The 16,905-nt window shown below is 44.8% G+C and overlaps 1 protein-coding gene across 1 annotated transcript in view; it reads right to left on the bottom strand.

Moving 5' to 3' along the window:
* Positions 1 to 16,905, bottom strand: part of RALYL (RALY RNA binding protein-like) — a 119,974-nt gene that overhangs the window by 42,940 nt on the left and 60,129 nt on the right. The window contains 2 exon segments of the mRNA XM_015425467.1: positions 2,802 to 2,965; positions 6,188 to 6,235. Of these exon segments, the coding sequence (XP_015280953.1) occupies positions 2,802 to 2,965; positions 6,188 to 6,235 (212 nt within the window).

Genomic DNA, 16,905 nt, shown 5'->3' with positions numbered 1-16,905 from the left:
CGGGGGTCACTTGGAGCCCTTGTCCAATTTTTATGAACTTTAGAAGGGGGAAAGTGTTTTTACCCCTTAATAGCAGAATTCCTCAGTTTTAAAAAAAACTGCTAATGTAGGATGCATATTTTAATCTGGAAAGATGATAGAGTAGCATGATAAAATGTCGAGTAAATCAGACTTTTTCTGTTGATGTAAACCGATAAGGAAAACACATTGTTCTCAATACCTGCGGCATTCTACAAACTAGCTGCTCATCTGTTCTTCTAAATGCTCTACAAAACTGATTGCGTTCCTACACATATTAGCAAAAATCATGTCTCCCTCCTGTCCCCCCCCTTGAATGTCTGCCTGCTGAGGATGAGAAAGGAAGCAATTCCAAGAGGAAATCAAGCATGAAAGTCTTTCTTTTTCTCTCCTTAAAAAAAAAAAGAAAGAAAAGAAAAAGGAGCCTTGATTCCCCCAATTTATTTTCAGATGTTCTGAATGTGAAATGTATCTTTTTCTGTCATTCACGGGGCTCATGAAAGGTTTTTTGGGCATTGTCATAAAAATGCAGCTGTGTTAATGCAATTTCCAAACTAATTCAAGGAGATCAAAGTGGTATCTGCAGGCACTTGGTGCTGGAGCAGGCACAATGCCACTGGCAGGCTACCCCACTGTTATCCTCCCACTCAAGTGCCGTGCTCTGTTCTGGTTTAAAGGTATCAATCCTCAGGTTCGAGGATGAGTTCATATATGGCACAGAAGCAGGAAAGGAAATTTAAGAGGTTTGGGTTTCCTCCATCTCCACATTTACTGTGGGAAGTGGACTTTGCAGGCTGATCCGTGAGCCCCAAATGACCCTGTGGGCAAGATCACACTTCCTACAATACAGCAATAGTGAAGCGATTGACTTGTTCTGGGCAATGCACAAACAAGGCATTTTGGACTGAGGGGAAGGGGAGGGATTAATCCTTCCCCTCACATACTCATAGATGGCACTAGTAGCCAGGGGTCATTTCGTAGAAAAAGGAGTGCAGGAGCTCATTAGCATAACTTATTTGCATATGCCACACCTCCTGACACCACCGGAAGTGTGTCAGAAGGCAACACCCACCGCTCAGGCTCCACTGGACTGTTTTGGATTGCTAACTATTGGGGGGGGGAACATGCAGATCTGCCCTCACAGAGGAGGGAGAGCTTGTACCTGAAGGCGGGCTGGGGGGGGGCTCTGCAATTTACCTGGCTGCTTCTTGCTCCTCGTGGCCTGATTGAGGGCTGCTGGGAGCAGGGGGCGGGGCTTGTTGCATATGCCCACCCCCTGGGCTCCTTACTGCCGGAGCTCTGCTCCTGTGCACTCCCGCAGGAAATGACCCCTGCTAGTAGCACATGTGAGGGCTTAATATCATGGGTAGACACTGAACCACTTCTTCCTGCCGCACACAAGGCAAGGGGCTGGCTCTGATTAAAGCTGAGCGTAGTACTAGCATGTTTTCCCCGCACACGAGCCCATATCTATACAGCCCATGAGTAAAGTAAACCCCCCCCTTACACTTGGGTCCTAGCCTAGCCTGGCACATTCAGATTGCCTTTACCTGGCTGCAGCCTCTTCATTTGTAAAGAATCTTCTACATTTTTGCTGGGAAGAGTCCAAGAAGGACACTCTGTCTGTTTTGTTTTGGAGAGCTCTGGAGCCCCAAGGGAATGCTTTATACAAGCTTTCAGCTGTGCTTCTCTATTGCTTAGCAGCTTGTTTATAAAGCAGTGGCACAATCGCTTACTTGTTACTCAGCTGTCTTTCAGGTCTTTATGGTGGCTGACTATAGAATGGCAAATACAGACTGCACTACTTAGGACAATTAAACAGCCGTGGCTATAACAGAGATCTGCTTTTGGAAACTTACCATGGAGCTCTGTGTGCTCGCACACCTCCTGCTGTTTGGGGTCAGCACTGCCATCATGCTGTTGCTGTAGCAGGTCTCTCAGTGTGTGTGGGGGGGCTATTTTATTCTGGATATTTCATAATGTTCCTTCTTCTTTGCCTTTAAGGCAGCTGAAAATGGGTTTGTTTTCCATTGCTTTTCACATTACTCTAATGATTGTCTTTGGAGGGAAGGCAACATGGTACAGCCCGATCTCGTCAGATCTCAGAAGCTAAGCAGGGTCAGTGCTTGTACGGGAGACCCCCAAGGAAGCCTCTGCAGAGGAAGGCCATGGCAAACCACCTCTGCTTCTCACTTGCCTTAAAGCCTCTTTCTGGGGTCACCATAAGTTGTTTGTGACTTGATGGCACTTTACACAAATACCATGATCCCTTCCCACCCTTTAAAGTATACCTTATACAAGAGCATGGAGCATGGTGCAGAACATACAGTATCTATAAAAATGTATTTAATAATGTCTGACTTTAAATCTGACCCTCTATCCACTCTCTCCTCTTAAACTGCTTTGCCAGGGTGACTGGCAGAGGTATTGTCATAAATGGAGAGAAGGATCCGGGGAAGTTAACAGTCTTCTTCAGTAACACACAGCTTTTCAGCTAGTAGCACGCTCCCAAACTGCCCCATTTCCCATGGAACTGTTTATGGAAATTTTGCTCCTTTCCCCTGCACTAGGCAGCTATCAGCTGACAATTTACCAATCAATCCTCATTCACATATCAGACCTATCTGCATGTCTAGAAACCAACACATCTCACACATTTCTCCATATATTCATTTTAAGCTTCCTAAAAAAAATCTTATGGTAAAGCTTTAGGGATGGGGTGAATAGGCCACATCCTATACACTGCATCATATACGACCTAAACAGAACAATATTTAACTCACATTTCGATCCTGATGAAGAAGCTCCACTTGATGTAGATCGTGATCCTCCTTTAATGGAAAATACACCCTTTCCTCGCCGGGTTGCTGTAACTGTTACACGTGGACGTTTCACTGGAATCACTGCACGAGGTGGTGGAGGGACCCGGGTGTGGTAATCAAACAATCTTGGGGAAAATGAAAACAGAGGTTCCAGAGTAGTTTATTGTGGTTTGATGTTAGGGAGATCTTGCAGACCACAGTTTCCTAAGAGAAAGTTGCTCTCTGAAATCACAGTGACCTTACATAAAGCAAAATTGGATTTCAAGGATCTTTGTATGTTGAGAGGTACATTTGTATTTCGGTCACACCCAAGTACATGGCTTTTGTGTAATTTCAGTGAGTGTTACTATTGGTTGTCTATTTGTGGTATGGCAAATGTGTTCCACATGATTTCATTTATTTCTGTAATTATAATTTTATGATTTTTTTCCTTTACAGTAACATTTACAGAAACATTTGGGATGATCTATCCTGACACTAAGCACTGATGGGTGGGGAAAACCCCCTCTAATGAAGGACAGATTTGCTTACCAAATGATTAATTTCACTATTCACAGAAATCAATGGGAGATAGATATGATTGGATGACAGGAGACTGAAGCATAAAAACACCCCACAAGTAACTTGTGTACAATATACAATGCTGGAGAACATATATCTGAATTGCACTCTGCTAAGGCTTTTGCACAGCTTTCCTGGGTAGGTAAGAGGTTGTAGTTTTCCAGGCAGCTTTCAGTCTTTCAGTCTGCCTGGCCAGGAGGACATCAATTCATATGTTAATAGAAAATGGCCAGTAAGATAATAGAACAGTGATCACCATCCTTCTTGATTCTTTGGGCACTTTTGGAATTTTGAGAACAGGTAGTAGGTTGCACCACAAAATGCTTGCCCATGGGTTTTTTTGCTAGTGTTGCTAACCTCCAGGTGGTTGTAGGGTTGCCAGGTCTCCCTTGGCCAGAAGTGGGGGATTGGGGGGAGGCTTGCCAGATCTTGGTTGGGAAATTCTTGTAGATTCAGGGATGGAGGCTGGGGAGGGCAGGGACCTCAGTGAGACACAATGCCATACAGCCCACCCTCCAAAGCATCCATTTTTTCCAGGGGAACTGATCTCTGGAATCTGGAGATATATAATTCCAGGGGATCCCCAGGTCCCACCTGGAGGCTAGCAGCCCTAAGGTGGTGGCTGGAGATCTCCTGGGATTAAAACTGATCTCCAGGAGACAGATATAATTTCACCTGGAGAAAATGGCTGCTTTGGAAGGTGGACTCTATGGCATTACTAGGAAAAAGGCTCATTGTGGAAATACAGACAACGAGCTCTAGAAAGAGGCTGTGGGAGAGTGCCCCGGCTGTGGGCACTCAGTGTCAACTCGCGGTGGTGACCTGAGCAGGGTATAATGACATAAAATCCAGCATTGTCTCCAGGGTAAGTGTAGTGAGGAATCTGCCACCAGTAGGATTACATAGTGCAGAGCTAGGTAATCCAGTGATCCAACACTGTGAAGACAGCTTCAGACTCTCATTGGGGAAGGGGGGCAGTGGAGAATAGGCGTGACCTGATAGGTCAGGAAAGGAGTTGTTATTGAAGTGAGTCTCATAGATCAGGTCCCGCTTTCTGTCTTTAATTTTCCTGTGTTCCACTACCAGGGCTCTCTTTGGGGTTACTAGGTATTGGGGGCGGGGGCACACAGAGATCTGCCCTCACAGAGGAGGGTGAGTTTGTAGCTGAATAGAACTTGGTCCTAAAGGTGCCACTGGACTGTGTTGGATTGGTAGCTATGGGGATTGACATGCAGATTTGCCATCACAAAGGAGGGAGAGCATGTATCTGGAAATGTATCTGGAATGCAGCCAGTGGCCAGGGACCTGTTTTTGAGTGGCAGATTTTGTCGCACATTGATTTTGTCGCGCATTGAATCTTGCCACCCCAAGTGACAAATTTATATAAGGAGAGATACCTCATTGAAGTCCTTCCCCTCCTCAAACCTTCCCCTCCCCATGCTCCATCCCCCAAATCTCCAGGTATTTCCCAACCCAGAGCTGGCAACTCCAGGTTCTGCTGCTCACAAAATGTTGGGAAACTGAAAGCTGTGAATCCAACAACAATAGAGGCAGCTATTTCCAAATGGGTGCCCCTGTAGACCCAAAGGTCTGGACTGTAACTTTCCTGCTCAGTAAGGTGGAGGAAAGCCAAGACCGGCTCTTTGCTTATGGGAAAAGGAAGTGAGTGCTGGGAAACACACTGGAGGCTACCATGTTGGGGATCACTGTAATAGGGCTCTCCTAAAACATAGCCAAAAGCTCACCCCTCTTACTGACTGTTTCTTGAGATCTATGATTCATTGTAATGTAAATAAACAGGTTACACGATGGGATATGCAGGAGAGGAACACTTCAAGCATCTGTCAGTTATGCCTTCATAGTTCAGAAAGCACAAAGTTCAAAAAGGCTTTTCAGCTGACAGCAGGCCAGCAAAACCACATGAAATGTTGTTGACAAATGCCATTTTATTAGGGTTGTCAGTTCCCCTGGCATGCGGGGGATCTGGGGTTTCTGGTGCTCCTCCCTGGCCCTGGCCTGCAGGGTAGAATTAATACCCCAAACGTGACATGTCCACCTCACCCGGACATGATGTAGGCATGTAGGTAATGTCAGGGGGGGATGCTTTGGTTTTGGAGAAAACTCTATGGTAAAATTAGCTTCAAACCATATTTTGCTCAAACCCCCCCCCCCAGAGCGTCGCCTACCATGCTTCTTTCCTCCCCTCTTCTGGCGTGACCCAGTAACCCTGATGACTTGTCCTTTGGACCTGGCAACCCTACATTTTATACTGTACTATATCTGAGTTGCCTATTTCTGTGGAACAGTTTTAATAGTAAGGGTATAAGTAAGGGTATAAGCAGTAATAACTGCTGGAATGGAGTCATATGCAAAATCCTATGTATAAGGAGAGATGTGGAGCCGCTTAGTACCACACCACTAGCCTAGGGAGATATCACTGGCTTCTGTACACTATTCAGTGCCCCCTCCCCTGGGTGGCACTTATGTGGCACAGATATGAAAAATTTTGCCTGGGAAGGAAGCAATGGGACTCAAACAGGATTAGACCAGCATCTGAAGCCACAATGCCTTATGTGGCTCAGAACCCTGAGATGGAGGCACCAGCTTGATGAGATGTGCCCTGATGATGAACTGTAAACCAGCCAGTTGAAATCACAAAGCAATAAAAGTAAATCGAGTCTTATGAGGAATAAATGCAAACTTTTTCTGACACAATTATATGAAACTATGACAAGTAAAGGAGTGTAATTAATGTACCCCAAAACAGGAATAAAAACTACACATACCGGTTGTAGAAATCATCTCTGTAGTAATCATAATCAAAGACATAACTGCTGCAAGAAGAACACACAAAAAAATGAGATGATCCACCTGGAAGTACCCCAATTTTTTTCAGTCCTAATTTAGTTTTATGTCTTTGGAGCCTATTTCCTCCTAATTACACTTATATAATATTATTCATAAATGTTGATCAATGAGTATAGTCTGCATTCCACTACAAATGAAGGGGTTGCAAAAAATAAAGGAAACACTGGTTTAGATCTGATTTTAAAAAATAAACACAGCCTGTCTAGGCCGCTGTTATTTCTATATTCAAATAGGTTTTTTAAGGGCCAAACTACATGTTAAGGTTTTTAAAGACTTGAGCCCAGGTTCTCTGTAGCCACACAGCAGCTGTGGGGAATGGCTTTTAAAAGATAAAGGAGGGCCAAACAGATGATGATATTTCCACCTCCACCGATGTTCCTGACAGTTGCCATCCTTTTAAAAGGCAAGAAGAAGAAGGGCAGCATCAAAGAAGCCAAGGAATGACGAAACAAAACAGTGATGCCATGGGAATAAATTTAATTCACTCTATGTGCCCCAATGTGTTTTGCTCAGTGCTTCCTCAGGGTAGTGGTGGTGTCTATATAAACATTAAAACAAACAAACAAACAAACACCAAAAGACATGTTAAAAGGTTATTATCATGTAAAGAAAAATGTTTTATATAAATGTACTTGTGAAAAATATAAAGACTGAACTCTTAATTGACAGGGGGTTCAAATAGAATTCTACTGTTGACCTGAGGGAGTGGCAGTTGAGAGTGTCAGTTAGGAAGGAAGGTGGGGGGAATAAAGAGAGGGAGCAAAATGAAGGATCAAGGAGGATCCTGGTAGTCCTTCTCTGAGTAATGGAACTGGTAGTCCTTCTCTGAGGGAAACAGCACTTGGAAAGGGTGTGTGTGTGATCTTTATTAAGTGTTATTGGAACCTGAATGTATGTTCCTGACTTGACAGACTTTAGTAATTTTGTGACCAATAAGCTTATGCCTGTTCATCTAAAGAGTGACAGCCAAGTGATCTCTCTCAAGTTATAAACACCTGTATGTAGAATAAAACAGCTATATTTGTGTGACAAAGTGTCTACTGTATATAGTTATATAAAGTTTCCCCTCATTCCAGTTGCCTTTTCACCTGCCATGTTTAAAACTGAAACCTCCTTAACAGTCTTACTTGGCACCATAAATGTGAAATAAAACATATGTTGTCGAAGGCTTTCACGGCTGGAGTTCATTAGTTGCTGTAGATTTTCCGGCTTGTGTGGCTGTGGTCTTGGCATTGTAGAACCTGACGTTTTACCAGTAGCTGTGACTGGCATCCTTAGAGATATAACACAGAAAGATGGAGTACTCTCTGTGTCAAGGTGAGAAGAAAAATGGTAGACAGGTAATTTATATCTACTCCAGAAGGTGGGGAAGGGCTGAGTCATTATCTTGTAGGAGTTCCCCAGGCTATGAACATGCTGATGGAGGAGCTTTCCTGAGGAGGTTCTTTTGTATATGGATTGTTTCTTGAGGAAGTTTCCTGAGGATGTTCTTTTGTATGTGGATTGGCTGTTGAAATTCTAATCTTATCTGTAGTGCTACTGTCAGATGTAGAGCCCTTTTGTGTTTTTCAGGACAGGAAACAATGCCCTATTTATTTTTAAACTCTCTTCTTTCCTGTAAAAATTGTGTTTATGTTTATGAATTTCAATGGCTTCCCTGTGTAATCTGACATGGTAATTGGAAGTGTTGTCCAGACTTTCAGTGTCTTGGAACAAAATAATGCGTCCTGTTTGAGTTAGGCTATGTTCAGCCACTGCAGATTTTTCAGCATGAAAGACACTGCAGACTTAGCCAACCTGAAAGCTCCTCCATTAGCATGTTCATAGCCTGGGGAACTCCTACAAACTACTGGCGAAACGTCAGGTTCTACAATACCAAGACCACGGCCACACAACCTGGAAAATCTAAAGCAACTAATGAAATAAAACAGTTTATGTGTTGTGAATTAACATCAGCCTCCCATGTGCCATAATCAGATATATACCAACAAAGGCACTTTTTTTTTTGGGTTCCTCAGCATCCTAGGCTGGGTCAGAACACATCTATATATGTTTAAGCAACTGGGGGGACAGACAGGCAAACAAAGAAGAAAAAACTGGGTAATTGTCTGCAAGCCAAATCCTGATTTCACAAACTGATCACAGTTCCATAACTTCACAAGATGTCTGAACTGAGCCTACAGCTCAGGCAGAATACCTCATTTATTTATTTATTTCCCACAAGCAGGCTCAGGGCGGATAACAGCATATCAGCAATACAATAAATATGATTAAAATTTTAAAACACAATAATACAACATTAAAATTGGCGGTCACAGCCCAATGTCAGAAATTGAATGGTTGGGAGAGATTCCCTGGGCCATTGATACTGATAAGTATGTTGTTGTTGTTGTTCAGTCGCACAGTCGAGTCCGACTCTTCGCGACCCCATGGACCAGCTCCCGCCAGGCCCTCCTGTCTTCCGCTGTCCTCTGAAGTTGGCTCAATTTCATGTTCGTTGCGTCGATGACACTGTCCAACCATCTCATCCTTTGCCGTCCCCGTCTTCTTTGACCTTCAATCTTTCCCAGCATCAGGGTCTTCTCCAGTGAGTGCTCCCTTCTCATTTGGTGGCCAAAGTATTTGAGCTTCAGTTTCATTAACTGATACGTATAGCCAGGTATTATTGGATGGGAGACAGGGGACAGACACCTCACTTAACGGATTGCTCTTCTACAACATTAATCTTCAACAGGCAGAGAGGTGTTGAATATGCTTTACTACATTTCACTGCACAAACCAGTCAGATGATTTTCTTTATTTGGTAAACCAGCACAGATTTAGTGATTCTTAACTGAAGCCTTGAGATGGCAATATATTAGAGGGTACCACCTGATCCTTATGAACCTTGCAGGCATTACAACCAAAAACAGCCAGGCATGTTTTGACTCTAACCCGGATCACTGTAGAAGGGTTCCATTTACACCAAAGAGTATCATAGAATCACAGAGTTGGAAGGGGCCATACAGGCCATATCCCCTGCTCAATGCAGGATTAGCCTAGAGCATCCCTGACAAGTGTTTGTCTAGCCGCTGCTTAAAGACTGCCAGTGAGGGGGAGCTCACCACCTCCATAGGCGGCTGATTCCATTGTTGCACAACAATGGAAAGTAGAGACAGTACCATCTGTTCTACCTGGAACTGATGGATTGTTTGGTGAAATAAAACGTGGGGTATGAGATAAATGGCTGTGGAAAACACGGAGGCTATATCAGAGAAAGAGGTTCTGTATCCAAAGCAAATATATAGTATACAACTGTGGTGAGGTGAGGCATATCCCCTGATAATTGTACAGATCATCTTCTGTACTGTACTTTCCCCAGGCACATTTAATTAATTGAGTCACGCTTGATGCTACACTATTAAAAAGTGGATGACATGGTACCTACCAGGGAAATATTTAAAGCATTCATTCAATTCAATTCAAAAATTCATTCAAGTCCATTCATTCAATGAACTGAATTTTTCATTCAATTTTTCACATGGGAAATGAAAGCCATTATCACACATGATTTCTTCTAGTAGTTCACAGGACACTATTAACTTATGATCAGTGTTCCCTCTAAGCTGAGTTAGTGTGAGCTAGCTCACATTTTTTTAGCCTCTGGCTCACACATTTTTGTCTTAGCTCAGGAAGGAGGGCTTCAAAGCAGACTAATTGATGCAGTAGCCAAATCACTCACTCACAACTTTAATGCCACCAGCTCACAAAGTGGAATTTTTGCTCATGAGACTCTACAGCTTAGAGGGAACATTGCTTATGATGTATCAAACTGACAGATTCTGTGGTGGTATTAAAGTAGACATTCCATATCACCAATCATTTCTGATTTTACTGTTTACCATAATAAAAATAGAGTCTCTACCATGCTCTATAAGCTAAACTCAAAACAAAATTATGACAAGACAAATTGAGCTGACAAAGCCTGAAGCCCTGGACTGATAATGTCATATCTTTAAGTGGGCCACCTATGTTATTATGAGATGTGGTCTTCACACAACTGGCAAGGATGCAGCAGGATAACAGAGTTGCACTTTCCTATAACTGCTGTTCATTGACATCTTCTGTGAAGACACACAATGGGACCGCACCTACGCAGGCTGGCTGTGAAATAAACTTTTCCAGCTTTTAAAGCTATCATGGAGGCACCCCTCCCCTCTAGAGCCGATGTGCCAGCTTTTCCTGCCCAAGCTGTTACGTGCTCCAGGGCAGGCGCCCCCTTCCCTCAGTTCCTGCAAGACCGCTGCAAATCCCCACACAGGAAGAAGAGCAACCACGTGAGAGCTCACAGCATGGCAGGAGGGAGGGAATGTGTGTCTGCACAGAAGACGTCGATGAACCACAGTTACAACTCTGTTTTCATCTTCTGTCTTCGGTGCAGCCCCACACTGGGAGCATTAGCAAGTTACTTACCAGAGGATGTGGGGTGATGCTCTCACTGCTTTGCCTGTATCTGCTTCTTTCTTCGCCTGCAGGTCTAACGTGTCATGCTTCACAAATGTGTCCTCTGCCAACCACACTGCAATCTTGCAAATATCCAAGAGCAGGACTCACCTGTGGAAAGCAGTGGAGAAAACTTGCACCCTGGTGGAGTGCGCTGTCATCTCTAACGGATAGGGTTTCCCAGCTGCCTTATGGCAAGAATGGATGGCAGCTACCACCCACCTGGAAAGGGACTAGGAAGAGGCAGCCTTCCCTTTCTTGGGTCCCCAATAACATACAAAGAGTGCCTCATCAATTTGAAAAGGCCTAGTCCTATCGACATGATAGAGCAGTGACCTTCTAACATCTAGCATGTGCAGGGCCTTCTAGCTTTAGAGCTCAGGGACGGGGGGCACTAATTCACTCAGTCTCCTGGCTGAAGTAATTGCTACCAGGAAGACCAGTTTTCTGGAAAGTAGTGCCAATGGGCACGTGGCCAAGGGCTCAAAGGGGGCTTCATCAGCTGTGCGTTTTTTGAAAAGAGCCTTGGTCACCATAACTAGGCAACACAAGCAGTAGACACTGGAACAACCACAGAGTAGGCCAAAGGAAATTGTGTCACTCTGCCGAAGATCCCGACTGGAGAACAACTGGTCTGAAGAAGAAATGTCTCACTCTGTCAAGAAAAGAAGAGCAATGATACAGCTTGCTGGAAATGCTCCTATTCATGCAGTGGCAAAAAAGGAACTGAGGGAATGGGGTGTCTGCCTCTGGAGCTTGTGACGGGTTGGGTGGGAAAAGCTGCTGCATCTGCTCCAGAGGGGAGGGGCACCTCCACAATAGACTTAAAGCTGGAAAGGTTTATTCCACAGTTGGCCTGTGCAGGGCAGTCCCAATGTGGGGCTGCACCAAATATGGAAGATGAACAGGGCTGGCCCCAGCTTATTTTGGCCCCCCTCCCATGCACCCCCCAATTTTCAAGGCTGGGGTGTGGGGAGAGGGGCCCTGCACCAGTGCCAACCTCCAGCCGGGGCCTGGAGACCTCTCGGAATCACAACCGCTCTCCAGAAGAAAGGGGCCGCTTGGGGAGGGTGGGACTGGGGGACGTTCTGCCCTGCGGAGCTCCCTCCCCTCCCCACCGCTGCCCACAGATCTCCGGGAAATCTCAAAACCATTTAACCCATGCATTTGCAGCGGCCGGCTCACTTGCTTCGCTATGCAGCGCCACCAGTCGCGTTATCCTGAGGCAGGAGGAAAGGGAAAGCCCGGCAGGATGTCCTGCTGCTGCTGCTACTGCAGCTGAGAAAGGCGAGACAGAGATGCCACCACTGCCGCGCCCTGGCTGGAGGTGAGCGCATGCCACGGGGGAGCCCCCCAGCGATGTTCCCGGCCTGCGAGGCCTGTGAGGCTGTGCAACCAGGTGGAGCCTCGCCAAGCCTAGAGGCCCCTCCGTCGGTACTGCCGGCACCTGTGGCCAAGCTGACCGATGCTGAGCTGGGTGGTTGCAGCAAAGAGGAGCTGGTGTGCCGCCTGCTCCTTTTGGGAGAGCGGCGGCGGCAGGAGGAGCGAGGAGGGCTGGCCTCTCCTTGCCCCCACCAGCCCTGGCACTGAGCAGGAGGACTCTCCCGTGTGGCAAAGAAGGGAGGGAGGGCACGCGGGGCCCCGGCCTGGTGCCCCCATGATGGCCCTGTGCTGTAGGCGAAAGTCTAGTTCATAGGCTTGCCAAGTCCCCCTGGGGGGCGGGGAAACCCCTGCCCCAGAGGCCCATTCCCCGCCGTCGGTGGATCGGGCCCCGGGGGGAACTTCACCCCGATGTGCACGTCACCCGGAAGCGATGCGACCACGCCGAGCACGTTGGGGGCGGGGCCACGGTCATCCGTGGGAAAACTTTATGGTTTTCCCTCAGATGGTCGTGCCCCCACCCCCAGCGTGCCCGGCGTCGTCACGTCACTTCCGGGTGATGTGCGTGCGGCGTGCGCGCACTTTGCGTGCACGTGCTCCAGACACCAGACAGGAGTCCCCCGCTCCGGAGGCATTTACACTTGGCAACCCTGCTAGTTCACCTAGTGAGCGAGACAGCCCTGAAGCCGAATAAAGTATACTAAACAACACTGACAGCATGGTTGACAACTGAAATGCCTGCTGATAATCTGGAGACTAAACATAGGCCTCCTGTACAATTCACACAGTGTTGAAGAAAGCCCAGGAATAAACCTTGCAACATATGCCAACATGGCTAAATATGAACACAGGGCGAAAATATTTGCAGGGGTGGGTGCTATACTTTCTGCTGGAGGTTCTGCTCATAAGTGAATTAGAAATATTTAAATTGATCTAAGAGGAAGAAATACATTTGCCGTTCACCTATAGATTGTGGATTCTAGTTTCAGGAGAACGGCTTCCAAAGTTTTCAAATAAGTAAGACAGCATCTATACAGCACTTAATAATTGATAGTAGCAGCCTCTGACCTATGATATATGCAACATTAAGGGTCCTGCCCATGCTATACAGTAAATGGTTATATTGAAAGAGTTCTCTTAAACAGCACTAGGAGGCAATGTCAGGAGGCCTTCAACTTGGCCTCTATGCCCTGCTTGTATTGGTCCTCCAGAGCAACTAGTTGGCTGGTGTAGGACACAGGATATTGGACTAGATAGTTCACTGGTCTCCTCCAGCAGGGCTCTCCTTATATTCTTCTTTATTATTGTCATTTTATTTAAGAAGAAGAAGAAGAGATTGGATTTATCCCCCACCCTTCACTACCCAAAGGAGTCTCAGTGCGGCTTACAAACTCCTTTCCCTTCCCCTCCTCACAACAGACACCCTGTGAGATAGGTGGGGCTGAGAGAGCTCTGACAGAAACTGCTCTTTTTCATGGACAGCTCTTATTAGAACTATGGCTTGCCCAAGGTCATCCAGCAGGTGCAAGTGGAGGAGTGGGGAATCAAACCCCGTTCTCCCAGATTAGAGTCTGCACACTTAGCCACTACACCAAACAAGTTTTATGCTGTCTCTGTAGAGTCCTGCATGAGACAGCTTACAAGTAAAAACAATATTTGTATTTGTAAGGAGAAAGTTTCATAGCTACCTTGTTGGGGTTCAGAATGGGATCCTGCCCTATAGTCAGTATTGAGTTCACTGATATAATCTGTACAAACTCAGGTACACTTTTTACACATTACAAATTCAGGTACACTTTTTACACATTCCACTAAATGACAAGATCAATTATATTGCACAACAGTTTGATGCTAGTTCTGCTTGCAGAACTAGACACTAGTATATCCCCTCCTTCAAAGCATATTTCACTGTGACAGCCTTAAAACCTAGGCATGGATCCTTGGAAAACAAGCAGATGAAGATGCCACCCTTTAAGTAAATCCTTTCTCTTGACCCAAAAGCAAGCCACTTATTATGCACAATGGTTGCACTACAGTTGACAGTACGTGGAGAGTTGACCAGCCAAACTGAAATTTACCAGTAATCTGACAAGTATCCTTGGGAATGAGTAACAGAAGCTTTCATATGTGTGTCTCAGGCAATTATGCACCTGTAGTATATCCAGCAACTACACAATGTGCCTGATATCAGAAAACATTGGACATTCTACAGTCAGCATTGGAAGGTAAGGCCAATATGACTGGCATAATGTTGTGGTCTCACTGTAAATGCTGCTCCCATGTCTAAATCCATGCCCAAAGACATCACTTCTTGCACAATGACACCACAGATGACCCCAGCAGAACATGCAAGAGCACTTCTGTTAACCTAAAGAGACAAATCACTCAATTGTCAGCTTCTTTCCACCAAGGAAATATAAAGTGCTCTGAATTCTCTCTGGTAGCTTATTTTGGAAGTTGTTATAGTACAATGGAGACATTGCTCAACAAAACAAGAACATTATTGGAAGAGGGGGTTGAGAGAAACTATAAAAAAGGATACGCCTATCAAAATGAACTGCTTGTCAATTAAAGGAACCTTCATCAGGGCTTTATGGATTCCTTATTAGCAATTTGCATAAGAAGTCCACCTACAGCAGATAAAAGACCCACCATCAACAAAAATATTTCTCCACTCCTGCGTAATCCCCATTTATCTCAATAAGGCATTTGCAGAATTAGCATTTGATAAATCACACCTAGCAACTGCCAGTTTGGTGTAGTGGTTAAGAGCAGCGGACTCTGATTTGGATAACCAGGTTTGATTCTCCCCTCCTCCACATGAAGCCAGCTGGGTAACCTTGGGTCAGTCACAGTTCTCTTAGAGCTCTCTCAGCTCCACCTACCTCATGGGTGTCTGTTGCGGGGAGACAAATGGAAGGCGATTGTAAGCAGTGTTCCCTCAAAGCTGAGTTAGTGTGAGCTAGCTCACAGTTTTTTAGCCTCCAGCTCACACATTTTTGCCTTAGCTCAGGAAGGAGGGTTCCAGAGCAAACTGATTTATGCAGAAGCCAAATCGCTCGCTCACAACTTTAATGTCAGGAACTCACAAAGTAGAATTTTTGCTCACAGGACTCCACAGCTTAGAGGGAACATTGTAAGCCACTCTGAGATCCTTCAGGTAGTGAAAAGTGGGGTATAGAAATCAGCTCCTCTTCTTTTTCCCAAGTGAGACACATATTTTGAGATCGTGTCAAGTATGAAGATGCCCTTGTTTCCCCTTCCTTCACCTACTGATGTTTCTGACATTCTTTCAGGTTCCACTAGAAAATAGTAGAGGAAATAAATGGAAAGGTTTTCCAGTGGCAAAAGGACAAATCAAGTGCCATGGGTTCCTTTCGCTGTTTAGGGTGTCTCATACTTATGTAACAATATTTCTTGGCCGAAGGGTAATGAGCTGCCACTCTCGCAAATGTGTGCCACCTTCAATGTATATTCAGGGCACTCCTGTCAAACTGTACACATACATGATTGAGTATCCAATTTATTGGTAATATGCTAGATGTTGCTGTAGTGCAGTTTGACATGACAGGTATAGAAGGATTTTCACTGACAGATATAGGAATAAGTGATGAGCACAAGCTCTGAAAACGTTCCTACTGCATTTCATTGAACAGCACCTTGATAAATTAAAATTACCGTTGCAGCATCAGGCCTGAAAGAATAATCACTTTCAAGCACAAAAACAGAACTCTGGAAACATTCTGTACTCCCAGGAGAAACAGTAGCCTAGGGAGCACTGAATGCTGTGGGAAAGCACAGTATATTAAACAACCATTAATTATTAGATAACAATATCAGAGTTTAGAAAAATGGGAAAAATAATTTCTAAAGCAATAAATGCATGGTTTCTCTTTTTTGTCATTAGTTCAGTTTATCGGTCATCCCATTTAAAAAATCATTTACTATTATTAAAGGATTTTCATAATTGGTTTCCTTGAAGCAATCCCATGATATACATAACTGTGAGGACAGTCATGGTAGCTTATCCTGGTGTGGCTACAACAGAATCATATGCTTAGAAAGAAGCACATCTTACTACCGTGGCTATATATCCCCTTCCCCCCAAATTCTATGCCAAATAATGCACATTTTACAACCTGGACAAAATATACTAATTAAGTGAAGTAATTCAAAAACGTCTTTGACCAAACAAAAGAAATGAATATGGACAATGAATTTATTCTACTATCTTGAACTACTGCCAGTCTCAGGCATTATAATGGCTCCACAGCCCAGAGACGACTTCCAGGGTTAGACCTTTTGAATCTTATTAAGTGAACAGCCTTGTTCTAGTGGAATAAGACTTGCTCTGCTGGAAGAAACCTTCCTCAGTAAGTGGAACTGTGTCATAGGATCCAGCTTCTAGTAATGAGAGTTTAAACCAATGAAAGTTACATTGGCTTAAATTACCTTATGCAGCTACAACGATGCATACAGATAGTAGATCACTGACTATAACAAGCATCATACTTGGAAATCTGAGTAGCTGCAGCAGCGATTTTCCTTCCTGTGTAACCAGGGGAACATGAGTCCTAGACCAAATATTCTCCTTGTGGTCCATTGTTACTGTGTGGGACACGGGTCAGTACGAATGTGGGTCCAAATCCACACTAAAATCCATATTTTGACCCAAATCTACACTAAAATAACCTGAATTTAAGGTTGCTTTAACATGGAGAGTTTGCCTTGTGTGGACAGCTGGATTCCCCTGCTTTTGAAGCAGCTTTCATAC

This window comes from Gekko japonicus, unplaced genomic scaffold (assembly GCF_001447785.1).
Source record: "Gekko japonicus isolate JY-2015 unplaced genomic scaffold, Gekko_japonicus_V1.1 scaffold372, whole genome shotgun sequence".
NCBI classification, from domain to species: domain Eukaryota; kingdom Metazoa; phylum Chordata; class Lepidosauria; order Squamata; family Gekkonidae; genus Gekko; species Gekko japonicus.
The sequence above is the reverse complement of the archived record's forward strand: the minus strand, read 5'-3'. Positions and strand labels throughout refer to the sequence as shown.